The 14,674-nt window shown below is 44.9% G+C and overlaps 1 protein-coding gene across 4 annotated transcripts in view; it reads right to left on the bottom strand.

Annotated features, from left to right (window-relative positions):
• Positions 1–14,674, bottom strand: part of mbd2 (methyl-CpG binding domain protein 2) — a 75,146-nt gene that overhangs the window by 7,005 nt on the left and 53,467 nt on the right. For 3 of the 4 annotated variants that reach the window (XM_017716685.2, XM_017716688.2, XM_017716686.2), the window contains exon 6: positions 9,527–9,652. The exons of the other annotated variant lie outside the window; for it this stretch is intronic. In XM_017716685.2, coding sequence (XP_017572174.1) covers positions 9,538–9,652 — 115 coding nt within the window. In that variant the 3' untranslated portion in view covers positions 9,527–9,537. The remainder of the gene's footprint in view (positions 1–9,526; positions 9,653–14,674) is intronic. 4 annotated transcript variants of the gene reach the window in all.

Below are 14,674 nucleotides of genomic sequence, written 5' to 3' on the forward strand. Positions count from 1 at the left end.
TTCGGCCCAGCGCTGTATGTGTGCATGTACAGAACCACTAGCCCGGTTACAGCCAGCAAAAAAACCCCAGCCCCATTCAGGGGTAATTGCGGCTCGGCCTTTTGTCTATTGTACATGAGGATAATCAAATCTATCCCCCATTTATGCATATTAGAGTGATTGTGGGCCGGAGGGAGAGCGAAGCGGACAGACATGTGGAGGAGAGAGATAGGCAGGCGCTCCGGCTCCGGCGCTGCAGCCCCACTCCTCTGGCTCTCCTGACCTGTACTGAGCGTGCTCATAATCCAGCCCCCCCACACCACACTGCTCTCTACTGTGATTAGCTCCAGCGCCAGATTAGAAACGCAAGGTGGGCAATTACAGCCCTCGCCGCTATCTTTCCAATTCAACGGGCAATTTTCCTTTTTTTTTTCCCAGCTGCCTGATTGTTGAAGAGGAGGTTCATTACTGCAGATGGGTATTTGGTAGGATAGTAGCTGTTTCTGAAGGACTGTGCCATTTTCGCCTCGCTGGTGTTTGAACAGGGAAGAGAAACGTTATGCCAACAGGAGATGAACTTTTACGTGCCATGATGGGCATTTTGTGGAACTGAAAACTTGTTTCTGTGCCACACGGAGCTGCAAAGATGAGTCGTTTCACTGGCAACACTGAGTTTGTGTCAGTATAGTGCAGCATAGCTCATGGCACAGTATGAAGTTCAGTGCCGATATATAATATATAAAGATTTCTACAGCAGTTTCGGGCACGTGAGTTGATCAGTCGAGAGGCGTCTGACTGTGCTGATGTTATTTCGCTATAACATCACGTTTTGTCACAAACACCATCACTCCACTGAGACATTTGGCTGACGCTCTTATCCAGAGCGACTTACAGTTTGATCATTTTACACAGGGAGGCCAAGGTGGTGTTAGGAGTCCTGCCCAAGGAACCTTATTGGTATAGTGTAGGGTGTTTACCCAGGTGGGGATTGAACCCCAGTCTACAGTATAGAAGGCAGAGGTGTTACCCACTACACTAACCAACCACCAACCGTTGCTAAGCAACGACTCTGACAGCTGTAGGAGACGCTCGAGCCATTTGAATGTTTTTACTTCTTACTTTGCCACTAACTGAAAACGGACACTGTTAAGATCACATCTGACCGACAGCCGATTTGGTCCGACTCTGAAGACGAGACGACACTAAATTCCCAAACTGTCGTCACCACTGAGCAGCTTTTCAGTCGGCAGCTGTGACAGAAGAACAGCTGAACAACCTGGAATCAGCCAGAAATGAACCCAACACCATTCGCCAAACTAAACGGGCTGTAAGAAGCTTTACAGACCGGCTGGAACAAAACAACATTAATACTGATCTGGACAAACTGACCAAACTGAGCTGAACCTGATATTGGCTCAGTTTTACGGCTCAGTCTGATTTGGTCAGACGACACGTTTGGCGAATGGTATCGGGAATGGAATCAGTTAATAGAAACGGTCGTCAGTTGCCTTGTTTTGTATTTCTGAGCGTTTGAATGAGGAGAAAACAGAAAATGCCGTACGTTTAGAACTGACTGAGCATTTTATAACAGTATAACAGTAGCTTCTGTTCCTGAAGCTTTTTGCCTTGTTAAGGATTTGAATTGAGGGGGAGAAAACTGTGCCACCAGCAGAAGAGGAGCTTTTATAGATGATTGGCTGATTTAAGAGGCCTCCAAGGGCCCGGCCCAGTCTTCAGGTTTCTCAGAGCCTATAAATCCAAGATGGGTTGCCGTGCTGTAGCTACAGGACCTGCGGGAGTCATTAAAGCAGACAGCTCTGCGGCTTTGGCACCCATTCGCGTCGGCTTCTGCGGAACAGGCCTGAAAGAGCACAATCACCTTCAGAATAGCCACAAAGGCATTCTGAGCACACCACCATACTCTCCTCTGTAAAGGTGGTGATTAATACGCACAATCTGCACCAATCTCCATTTCCAAATTGAACTTTAACCAGATGGACTGCACGGGTACTGAGAGAGAAACCCGGGTCTCTTCTTCATTCAAATTAAAGGATACACCCTCCCAGATACACTGGACACGCACATTTATCTTAGAAACAGGCCGTGATAGAATTAATGCAAATTCTATTCCCTTTGCCTCGCGCTCCACAATTGGTATTCAAATTGCACTTTCTGTTTGCAAACTCCGGCCCGCGTTCAGCCCTAAAGAGGGGCAGCAACCCCACACGAGGGCAAAGGCTTCATAAACAAATTAAATCCTATTGACAGATACGCGCGCCGTCGAGTCGTGTTTCTAGGCCGGCCTTTATGAAAGGGGAAAAGCTAAACAGACATATATTAACAAACATTCAGGGGGATGAAAAGAGCCTTCCTGAACCTGCTGATGCAAAGCGGTGGAATTGATTACTAAGGAAAAGATGTTTCAGTCAGTGTAGCTTCAGCCTGAGACAGATCCAGCGCATCAGCATTCAAAAGGAACCAGAGGGGTGGGTTTTTTTTTTATAGCTGCTATAATACGTTTTTTTTTTTAATGGAGGTGTACTCAGGCATGTAGGATGTGGCACGGTTGAACCGCTGGCGGCTCCCCCCTTTTGGGCCGGCGTTCACTGAAGAGTTACGGCCCGAGGGGCAGGGTAGGGGGGCGCACTATGAACTATTAATTTGCTTTAAAGATTCATTACAGGGAGATGAAGAGGAGAGAAGAGAGCAGTGAGCCAGGGAGACAACTGAAGTGGAGCTACAGTCCAACCCGGCTCCTAATCACCACCTGAATATTTCATGGCTGTCTGGGTCGGGCCTTCTTCGGGCCACCGGATAGCCACTTGTGGAAATTTCCTTCGGGTTCTGACAGCTCTCGAACAGCTGGATGGTACTGAAAGGGTGACCAAAGCTGGACAGTATTGACAAAATTCAATATGATGACATTTTCCAATACATAATCAAAGAACCACAGCATCAGATCATACTTTTAAAAGGAGCCAAAGCACAGGAAACCTATTTTTTTCTCACATTTTACAGTCTGATGTACAGCACTGTACGGAAGACTTGGGCACCCAAGACACACTTTCAAAAATTTTGAATAAACAAAACTTCTAGAACATTAATTAATAATGATTATGTACACTCACCGGCCACTTTATTAGGCTGCCACTTTATTACTAGTAAAAGGCTGGACCCCCTTTTGCCTTCAGAACTGTCTTAATTCTTCTTGTCAGACTTTCAACAAGATGTAGGAAACGATCCTCAGAGATTTTGGTTGGTTATTTGAGTTCCTGCTGCCTTTCTATCATCTGGAACCAGTCTGCCCATTCTCCTCTGACCTCTCACATCAACAAGGCATTTTCGTCCACACAACTGACCGCTCACTGGATATTTTCTCTTTCTCTGACCGTTCTCTGTAAACTCTAGAGATGGTTGTGCGTGAAAATCCCAGCAGATCAGCAGTTTCTGAAATACTCAGACCAGCCCGTCTGGCACCAACAACCACGCCACGTTCAAAGCCCCTTAAATCCCCTTTCTTCCCCGTTCTGATGTTCGGTCTGCACTTCAGCAAGTCGCCTTGACCACCTCTACATGCCTAAATGCAGTGAGTTGCAGCCGTGTGATTGGCTGATTAGCTATTTGTGTTAACAAGCAACTGAACAGTGGCCGGTGAGTGTACATCAGTACTGCTAAACATCAATACTGTTGGGTGACGTGGACACTGGTTCAAACATCGACCCAGCCCTAGTTTCTGCTCTCTGTGGCTTTTTTGGTACTTGTTTGTTGTTTCCTGCTAGAATTAAATGCCTTTCATTACAGCCCACAGCAAAAACGAGGACACCAAGCTACTGTGATTAAGGTAGTGAGGCTAAACTGTAATTTGTTGCCGCTTAAAAGTGTTAAAAAGTGTCACAGCAGGTAACAGCGCCGCGGTCCAAATGCTACGCGGCCAGCGCTGGTGGGTAAAAATATCTTTTGGAGTGGCTTGGCTGCCGTGAATCAGGATACAACCCCGGTTCTCCGGTTCAAAGCGGTGCAGAAGGTGGTGAGAGTTACACAGCGGTGGGCAGGCCATATGCCAAGGCTAATGAGCGCTGGAGCTCCAACAGCGCTAAGTTCCATATTTACAGAATCGCTAAACAGCTGATAAGTCAGGCTCATTCCGCACACACTGCTGCTGTATCAGCTCACACTGGAGTCGAGTAATTCAGGGGAATTGGACTTCGAATGGGTTTCTTTGTGGAAGCTTTTTGGCTTTTAGCCGAATATCAAAAGACTTTTTTTCCAAGTAGGGCATTGTCATGCACAGAGCGGTGGCCATAATATTGGCTTTGCCTGAACTAATAATTACATTTCAGACTTTGAATAATCATCCCACTGGTCTCACTAACCACCATCATGTCACAATTCCAGGATCTTGACGGAAAAGAAAACTGGGTTAGCGCGGAATGGAATACTAATTGATTTTGGGAAAAACTCTCACAGTGGGGAAACCGCGTGAGTGGCAAGACCACGGCCTATTATCAGCCGGAGGACTTTCGGGGTCGTGCCTGTGCAGCGATGTGATTCAAGCCTTTGGAATTACCTGGAATAACTCTACACTCTTAAAAAATAAAGACCTCACCAAAAGTGGTTTCTTGGAGCTTTTAGTCCAGTTTCTCAGTTGAGTGGTTCTAATTGAGTTTTTAGAGAAAGAAACAGGCTTTATTGACAAAGTCTACCTCTTCTAACAGGCACAGGACACTGTGGACACGTCCTGACTAGGACTGGGTACCAAAGTCAAATACAGTTTATGGTGCTGACCAAATCACTGTAATATTGGTCTCAGTAATACTGAACATATCATCATCAGCGCAGGTGTGGTAATAAGCACGTCAGCACTTTGATTCTTTTACAATCGATTCCAGTTAGTAAACAGACCCACTTCCAGCTCTCATACTCATGTAAGCGTTAACAATTTCAAGGTCAGAACTCTGTAACTACTACAACGGCCCCAGAGGTCAGTCTGACTCTTCGAACTGTACATGCTTACTCGTACCACAACAGAGAAGAGCTGAAAAAACATTTGTTCATCAGTGACGTTTATTAGTAATTTTACCATTTCAGTTTCATGCCATCATTACAGTGAAACATGTTGAGAGTTCTTCTTTTAAAAGAAGTAAGTAGAGTATTAATAAATAGATCTAATATGTCCTGACAGGACAGGCTTACTGGGCACCAGCTACTGACAGGACAGGCTTACTGGGCACCAGCTACTGACAGGACAGGCTTACTGGGCACCAGCTACTGACAGGACAGGCTTACTGGGCACCAGCTACTGACAGGACAAGCTCACTGGGCACCAGCTACTGACAGGACAAGCTCACTGGGCACCAGCTACTGACAGGACAAGCTCACTGGGCACCAGCTACTGACAGGACAAACTCACTGGGCACCAGCTACTGACAGGACAAGCTCACTGGGCACCAGCTACTGACAGGACAAGCTCACTGGGCACCAGCTACTGACAGGACAAGCTCACTGGGCACCAGCTACTAACAGGAAAGGCTTACTGGGCACCAGCTACTGACAGGACAAGCTCACTGGGCACCAGCTACTAACAGGACAAGCTCACTGGGCACCAGCTACTGACAGGACAGGCTTACTGGGCACCAGCTACTAACAGGACAAGCTCACTGGGCACCAGCTACTAACAGGAAAGGCTTACTGGGCACCAGCTACTGACAGGACAAGCTCACTGGGCACCAGCTACTAACAGGACAGGCTTACTGGGCACCAGCTACTGACAGGACAGGCTTACTGGGCACCAGCTACTGATAGGACAGGCTTACTGGGCACCAGCTACTGACAGGACAGGCTTACTGGGCACCAGCTACTGACAGGACAAGCTCACTGGGCACCAGCTACTAACAGGACAGGCTCACTGGGCACCAGCTACTGACAGGAAAGGCTTACTGGGCACCAGCTACTGACAGGACAAGCTCACTGGGCACCAGCTACTAACAGGACAGGCTTACTGGGCACCAGCTACTGACAGGACAGGCTCACTGGGCACCAGCTACCGACAGGACAAGCTCACTGGGCACCAGCTACTGACAGGACAGGCTTACTGGGCACCAGCTACTGACAGGACAGGCTTACTGGGCACCAGCTACTGACAGGACAAGCTCACTGGGCACCAGCTACTAACAGGACAGGCTTACTGGGCACCAGCTACTGACAGGGCAGGCTTACTGGGCACCAGCTACTGACAGGACAAGCTCACTGGGCACCAGCTACTGACAGGACAAGCTCACTGGGCACCAGCTACTAACAGGACAGGCTTACTGGGCACCAGCTACTGACAGGGCAGGCTTACTGGGCACCAGCTACTGACAGGACAAGCTCACTGGGCACCAGCTACTAACAGGACAAGCTCCTAAAAAACTGCACCAATTTAGTAAAAGTTACTTTAAAAAAAGCTCAAAATCATTCTTGAAAATTCAATACTTAGCCTTTCCAGTGTGAAGCCACGCCCACTTCTGGTTTTGAATTTCAAAAGAGCATCACTGAGAAATGTGTATCAAAGTCAAGTTAACACAGGTATGAAAAGTTTTTGGACATTACCCCGGCCTCGTTCCCACTACTTGTTAGTGTAGCTTGTTTAAAATCTTTTACACAATCAGAAGCTGCAGAAACCAGAACCCAGTTCAAAAACTAAGCCCATGCAGAAGAGTCTTCGGTCATTCCTCACCGTTAAGCTGATTAAGCGACGCTCTGGTAGCTGAGGAGTGCACTGACGATAAATAAGAGCAGGTCTGTTTTTACGCTTAAATAAATTACGGTTAATGAAATTTTTACGGCTCAGTTTAGGAGCAGATCTGTTGAGACTGATGTCACATTTGGGCCACTGTTACCTGCTGTGACTGGACGTGGCGGAGTCACATGACCACATGTTAGTAAGTTCTGGGGGGGGTAACCGACATGGACATGAACTTTTGATTGCCTTTCTTTATTAATCGCCCAGCCCTAGTCCTGAGATAATGGAAGTGGCAGGTAAACACTACACGATTTCTCCGACCAGAGGTGAGTTCAGTGCTGAGCGCTGCCTGATAACAGAATATTTGCACAAATGTATCTGTCCAGTGGGGTGAGGGACACGTTCTTATTCTATATTTGAGACATTACAGTGATGAGGCATGAAACGTTTAGTGTAAGCAGCGCAGAAATGGAGAACCGTCAGAAAGCTAACACAGCTACCACTGAAAGTGTTTAACAAGACTCAATGGGACATTCACAATTCAGAGCTATTAGACTGCTGAGAGAACACAGTGTAATACCTGTAGCCTTCAGATGCAAACAGGGGACCTGCTTATGTTCCCTGCTCTTCACAGCAGACAGTCCAGGCTGAAGAGCTTGTCAGACATGATAACAGTAACCAAGGGCAGTGGAGCTTTGTGAGAAGCTCTCAGAACGTGGTTCATTTGATTAGAGAACATAAACACAGCGGAGAGAAACATAAAGCTGAATTTCAGAAACACAGCACTATACAGCAACACGGATCTCTGAGTTCCATCGTCTTTCTTCTCACTTTTCCATTCCAGCACTGTGGCCTGGACTTCTCGCTTTTCTTTTTTTCACTGTTTGTGATCTACCTACAGTCATATGCAAAAGTGTGGGCACCCCTGGTTAAATTACATGTTTTTCCTGGGTGAAAATAAGTTTACACAACTGGGAGCAAGGGAACAAAATATGGTATTTTTCTGATTTTCTGCACAATTTCCATTTATTTTCTCATTTTAACACCCTGGGAGGAATAGAAAAAAACATCTGTCATTTTTAGCTTATAGCATTTAATAATCCTATCATGTCTGCTCTATTTAAACTGACAGTACTGTAGTAACAGTCTTTGTTAAGTTTGAAAACATAAGAAGTATCCAGTCAGAAATCTTGGTCGACACAGCCAAGTGAGTTCTCCCATTGATTACGACTTCAGGAGCTGAACCGAAGGCCTAACTGAAGGCCCAGATTAACCACTAGGGTGAACTAGTAAATCAATCACAATGAATGGAGCTAATTTTGAGAGGCAATCCAGGCCGTCTAGAAATTCTCCATACACATCACTGAGTGTGAATATGAGCTATAGACTAACTGGATTTTAGTCTTTAGAGGCTTTATGTCAGGACTCTTTACTGATAAAGTCAAGATAAAACTAAAACTAAAACTAAAACTGTCAGATCACCTCGTATCTAAACTTTTGTCGTTTTTCAGTTTTTCCCATGATTTGAAAATGCCTTTTGTCCTTTAACATTGTCTGTAAATTTCACGAGCAATGACTTGGAAAGACGTCTGGTTCCATTGACTTACATTAAAAGCAAAGTAGGTTTTTTCCTTCTCCTGTAAAGTTCCTGTAAAGTTACCATTCTGGAGTTACGAGGTTTTCTTTAGACAACAGCAACATATTTCTGTCTGTTACAAGCTTCACATAAAACATCTTTTACAAGAAAGGACAAAAAATGTTGATGTGAACTGCTGATAACTTGGCGCTAACATACTACTAGAATCCCATAGATGTGCTAGAAATAAAAATAGCATTATCAAATAAGTGATTTATCTCCGTTTTACACACAATTTTGACGTGTATGGCCCAAACTGAAGGCCAAGCCCTAATAATCATGACTGATTATATTCAGCAAATAAAACAGATTTGAAAACTGTGGCTCCTGTACAGGTTGCTTTAACCTCTTATTCTCCAATACAAATTATTCAATAACTGCATGAAATAAATGTACCTTTTTATTTTATTGATATATTTATTTTTGTAAAAGCTTCCCTCAAATGAACAGAACGTGTGTTTTATGATCTCCACATTTCACTACACGCTCACAATTTACTGCTGAAAGCCAAAAATCTCCGACGCTCTTTGTGTTATTTTCTAAAAGTCTTGTTTCCAGAGCAGATCACTGAAGAGACGCCGTCTGTTTATAGTTTAGAGCCCAGATTTGGGGAAAAACGGGTCGACTTTCAGTAGAAAAACAAAGTTCAGCTTCTTTTATTATAAGGGTTTAAAATGACATCACCGTCTATTAGACTGGAGAGAAGAGCTACAGCCTCACACGACGCCCAGCTTCTGAATGGAGCTTATGGAATATGAATGTTATGAAGAACATGACCGAGTGCGGTTTGGAGCCACCGGTGGTCTCAAGCTGTTTAAGAGGTTAACTTATTCCCACTTAAAAATTAAGCAAAGCATCCAAATTGAGCAGGTCTTTTTTGCCCAAGTCTTTGCAGAAGACCGTAAACTCATTTGGCTTTGCTAAAGCTACTAATTAGAGCGCTGTAATGAGACAGTAGCTTGACTAGCAAGGCAAATGCCTGCATGTGTGAAAGTCTGTTGATATTTATCTTCACACAGAACATCTTAAGTGCAGTAATGGCCTGCACCAAGAGGTTTCTAGGGAAAGTGGTTCTTCTATAGCATCGCTTCAAACCCTTCTTTTTGGCATCTTTATTTGAGAGTGTAGTCCTGCCCCTTCAGCAGCCAAAAGCTTTTTGAAAAGAGCCTCTTGCTCTTTCGCTCTCTCACCTTGCTGGAGTCTATGCAGCCTTGCCCTCCATTTCTCTGGCAGATTCGGCGGCCCGCGCCAAACCATCAGCCATCAGGGCCTCCTCCAGACTCCGCCTGGCCTGGTACACCTTCAGCTCCTGCTCCCTGAGGAGAGGAAAGAGTGGATTAGCGTGAAGAAAGAGGGAAGGAAAGCAGGAGGCAGCCAGACAGGGCTGTGCTTCTGAAGTCTGTTCCCTGTCCACTGCTGTCTAACCGGTCTCTTGATTACATTTGACCTCCTTTTAACACTTTCCATCATCCATCAGCTCTGCTGATCCTGCTGCTCTCTCTACAGTTCATCACGTCTCCTCCTCTCCCCCCAAAGTGTCTCCTTTTCTTCCTCCTGTCACTCAGTGTCTGTTCTTCCTCCTGTCTCCACGTCTACCCTCCTCCCAGTCTCCACACCTGTCTGCACTAGAGGAGTACATCCTCGTAATGGTTCCCTTGCGCTTTAAAGGGTCATGATTCATTGTGCAGATTCGGTTCGATTTGATTCATTTTTTGTGCTATAATCCATAATTATAATCCATAAAGTAGTCCATCTGTTTCTCTGATATATAAAATATCCAGCCAACAGTGTCCTGTGACCACTAGTGAAAGACTAGAGGATGACCAACACAAACCGTGCAGCAGCAGATGAGCTGTCGTCCCTGACTTTACATCCACAAGGAGGTCTGACAAGGTAGGAGTGGACAGTGAGTGGACACAGTGTTTAAAAACTCCAGCAGCACTGCTGTGTCTGATCCACTCATACCAGCACAACACACACTAACACACCACCACCACGTCAGTGTTACTGCAGTGCTGAGAATGACCCACCACCCAAACAGTACCTGCTCTGTGAGGGTCCGTGGGGGTCTAAAAACCATGAAACCATGTTACTATTTTGAAAGCCCTATTTGTCACTCGCCCAGTGTTATGTTTGAAAGCAGTGTCTTAGAATTGAGGGTGTGGTGAACGATGTTCTAATCAATTATAATCAGCCATAACATTTAAACCAGACACCTTCAGACTGATGCACCACGATGCATCGCCAACCCTCCGTTCCTCTCTATCCGAACGGCGCCCAATCATCCAGGCTCAACCCTGCGCCCTCATTAACCAATCCCAGCATCAGCAGCGCTCCGGCCCCGTCTGTGTCTTAATTAGAGGTTAACGAAGGGAAAGGCAAACAAGGAAAAAAAAACAGCGTCTGCGGACGACGGTGGGCCACATCTGTCTGATTTGAGTCGACCCCTTACATGTACACACATACATAAACACACTATACGCAAATTAATGGAGGTCGGTTCATCCCCATTCACGCACCACGACATTCAGATCAGCATCATGATGAAGCAGAGAGGGAAGAGCAGAGTTAGAGGAACGCAATGAATTACAATGAAGGAGGGGATGAACTCAGTGGCACCGCCACCGGGGTGCCATGCACACTGAGCAGCACAGGGGTCGGCAACATGCGGCTCTTCTACCGCCTGTTGCGGCTCCACGGCTGAATTAGATTTGTAGGCAAACATAAAATAATTCTCCATTACAGTAAAATGAAGTTCTGCTGATCGTTCAACGCAGCTTAACACTAAATGGTCTTAAACTGCAGTCTATACAGTTACAGGCTACATCACTAGACTAGAACATAGCAACACAGACAACAATCTCGCCCAACCAGTAGCCAATGAAAAGGCAAAGAGAGAGATTTAAGACGAACATCGATAATTTGGAGATGAATAGACTCGTTTGCATTTATAATCACTCCATATGGTTTCCTGACACGTTTAATCTGAAAACCTGTCAAACACTAAAAAGTCACGAAGCTGAAGTCTCTTCTCATTCTCCCACTTCTTGATCAAATTTTCCCGTTCCGCCTTAAATTGTGCAGCAGTTACCTTCTGTGACCTCCGGCACAACTTAAGGCGGAACAGGAAAATCTGAACAAGAAGATGGAGAATGAGAAGCGACTTCAGCTTCGTTAAAATCCGAACACTGAGACATTTTAGAAACGGCTCTACTTCTGAGGAAAGGTTTCCTGCCAGAGATGTGAGAAAAGCAGCTATAGCTGGGCTAAAGCTTAAAGCAGAGCAAAGTAAGTCTGTGTTTTCGTTTATATTATATGTTTATCCTTTACTACAACATCAGCATATACTGAGACATATTTACAGTCAAGATGGCAAAACAGACATGAAAATTTGTGATTCCCAAAATGGTTTTAATTGCTTTGAAAGGACAAAAAGGCTCTTCTTAACATTTGGGTTGTGACTCCTGGACCAGCATGTGGGTAAGGTAGTCCACAGAGTGTGGACGACGTTCGTTACGCAAGTTCACGCATCAGATACCTAAAAACTCATTGACATTGTTGATTATGGAAAAAGTTGATGTATTGTCGACTTACAAGCTTAAGCATCCAATATCGCTCCCTAATATTTAATGTTAAAGCAATATGGAAAGACCAGCCTTTCATTTATTCGATTTCTAGTCAAAATGGTCAAGTATAAACAAGCACAATGTACCAGTTTATTCAGGTTTTTTTAGGAGAGATTTCTGAGGAGATTAGACAGAAGATAATCTGCTTTCATAAGGAAGGAAAAATATGTGAAAAACTCCTAACACCCACCTGGAAGACCTGGTAGACCACCAAACACTCCCTATTAGATAAACAATAAAAGAAGAAAACTTGTACTAGAACGAAAACTGCATATCTGAGATGTGTACGAAGGCTTTATGAACTGATGAGCCTGTTTTCTTTTCATTTGGTTCAGTTGGTTTTCCACTACAACGGCTGGCGTGCACCAAATTGCACGTGTGGCTGTTCGGTCACAGTGATTGGTCTGAATTTTGCCTACAAGGCTCTGTTACGCTCACATTAGAAGAAAAGCATAAAATCCATATCGTTGCTGTCCGAAGAAAAACAAGTGTCCCCAAAATACTAACTTTAGAGGAGGAGCCAAAAACACACCTACCTTTCAATGTAAGTTAAGGTAAAGGGATTTTATTCCAAGCGATTTTAGAGCATTTCTATTGGTCCATTCATCATGAAATTTCCACACAATGTAAAGCACACCTGATGTGTTTAAATGATGCAGAAAAACAAAACTCAACAAAAAAGGAGGTGCATGGTTTTCTACGGACAGCGACGATGTGTTCCTGACATAAATGGACCATCATGTCCCTACTTTGTGTTCAAACAGAGATGCTTAGCACAAGTGAATCACAATCAAAGCAATAAAAACAAACCTCACGCGATCTTTGCATCTTTATGATTGAACGGCTGGTCGATTTTAATTTTACCACTCGCGGCCCATAATCTCAAACCCTCCCAGGCTAAGAGTGCTGATCTAGGATCTTTTCCAGTCAGTAAATCCAGTGTAAATGAGAGGAATCTGAGTCTAAATCAGCATTCCTGCTGTAAGAAGCTTTGGGGAGGCATCCCTGGTCCATTACTTGGATCCGGCAGAAAGCGCAACCAAGTTCTACGACTGAACTGAAAAGAATGGAAGGTGTAATAGAGGTAAAGAGTGGACACACAAACAAGCCTGAAAAAAGGGGATTTTATAGGTAAATGTTGTGTAGTTGTCTGTTGAATATGTTTTCAACTTGCTTAAATCTGGAAAATGGATCACTTGTACTTAATGGTTGATTTACATGACATTAAGTTATTAAAAGGGTGGTGGTCTCTGACTTTGACAGAGCACTGTATATGGATTCCACATCCAAGAAGGGCAAAGTGAAATGAAAGTTTCTCTGATACTCTGTTACCCTGTTCTTCAGTGGTCAGGACCCCCATGGACCCTCACAGAGCAGGTACTATTTGGGTGGTGGGTCATTCTCAGCACTGCAGTAACACTGACGTGTCACTGCTGTACTAAGAACAGTCCACCAACCAAAAATATCCAGCCAACAGCGTCCTGTGACCACTGATGAAGGACTAGAGGACGACCAGCACAAACGGTGCAGCAGCAGATGAGCTGTCGTCTCTGACTTTACATCTACAAGGTGGACCGACAAGGTAGGAGCGTCTAATAGAGTGGACAGTGAGTGGACACAGTGTTTACTCCAGCAGCACTGCTGTGTCTGATCCACTCTTACCATCACAACACACCACCACCACATCAGTGTTACTGCAGTGCTGAGAATGATCCACCACCCAATTAGTACCTGCTCTGTGAATCCATCCATCCATCCATCCATCCATCCATCCATCCATCCATCCATCCAATGGCTTGATAAGTCAATTAATTGACTAACAGTCAACACATGAATTGCTCATGGAAATAATCATTAGTTGTTATGCACAGCATAATCCCCAGACTTATTTCAGTCTCTTCAGCCACGCCTGGACTACGCTGAAAACCTCCACCATGGGCGGCTATTCATTCCAACTTCCATAGTCTCCCTTTCTTCCTAAGAGAAGGGCAGAACAGTGGACTAGATACGATTCATTTCCCTCACCCCCCCACCCCCCACCCCCCCCCCCCTTTTCTATAATCACAAGCAGCTCATCTCAGAGGCATTTCACAGTCCATAGGGTTGGCTGGACCCACACCCACATCTAATCCCAATGTCACCCAAACATGCATGTACAACCACTGCCATCTAGTGTCCGGACGCAGCATTGTTTTTGCTTACTTCAACGTCAAACAGGCGCGTCAAATGAAACCACTGGCAATTATTCAAAAGAACGTTTCAGGGTGACTGTGCACTTTCAGCCGTTTGGCCGACTAATCGCTAACGTCTGAAGATGTTTATTTGCTTTGCCTTGTTTGGGTGGCGATTGGTAGGATGGTCCAAACTGGCACCAATTATTTCTTAGGCCAATCACCACCCATCAAACTTCCAAACTTAATAATTCCGCACGCACCACTGACGGATAAATATACCACTCCTGTCAAGATGGCAGAAGCTCATCAGTATTCTGAAAGGCCTTCTGGACAGAAAACTACTTTATCTTGCCAGAAGAAAATCTTATTTCACCTTTTTTTACCGCTTTCCCACATACAGTAGCATGCTGCCAATTTATCTTGTCTGTAATGCCTCACAGAGTTAGAGCGGGGATTGAAATTGGTATCCATTACGGACCTTATGAAGTCGTCTCCTATCCAATAAGCTCACACTAACAGTGACACTGATCTGGAGAAA

This window comes from Pygocentrus nattereri, chromosome 23 (assembly GCF_015220715.1).
Source record: "Pygocentrus nattereri isolate fPygNat1 chromosome 23, fPygNat1.pri, whole genome shotgun sequence".
NCBI lineage: Eukaryota > Metazoa > Chordata > Actinopteri > Characiformes > Serrasalmidae > Pygocentrus > Pygocentrus nattereri.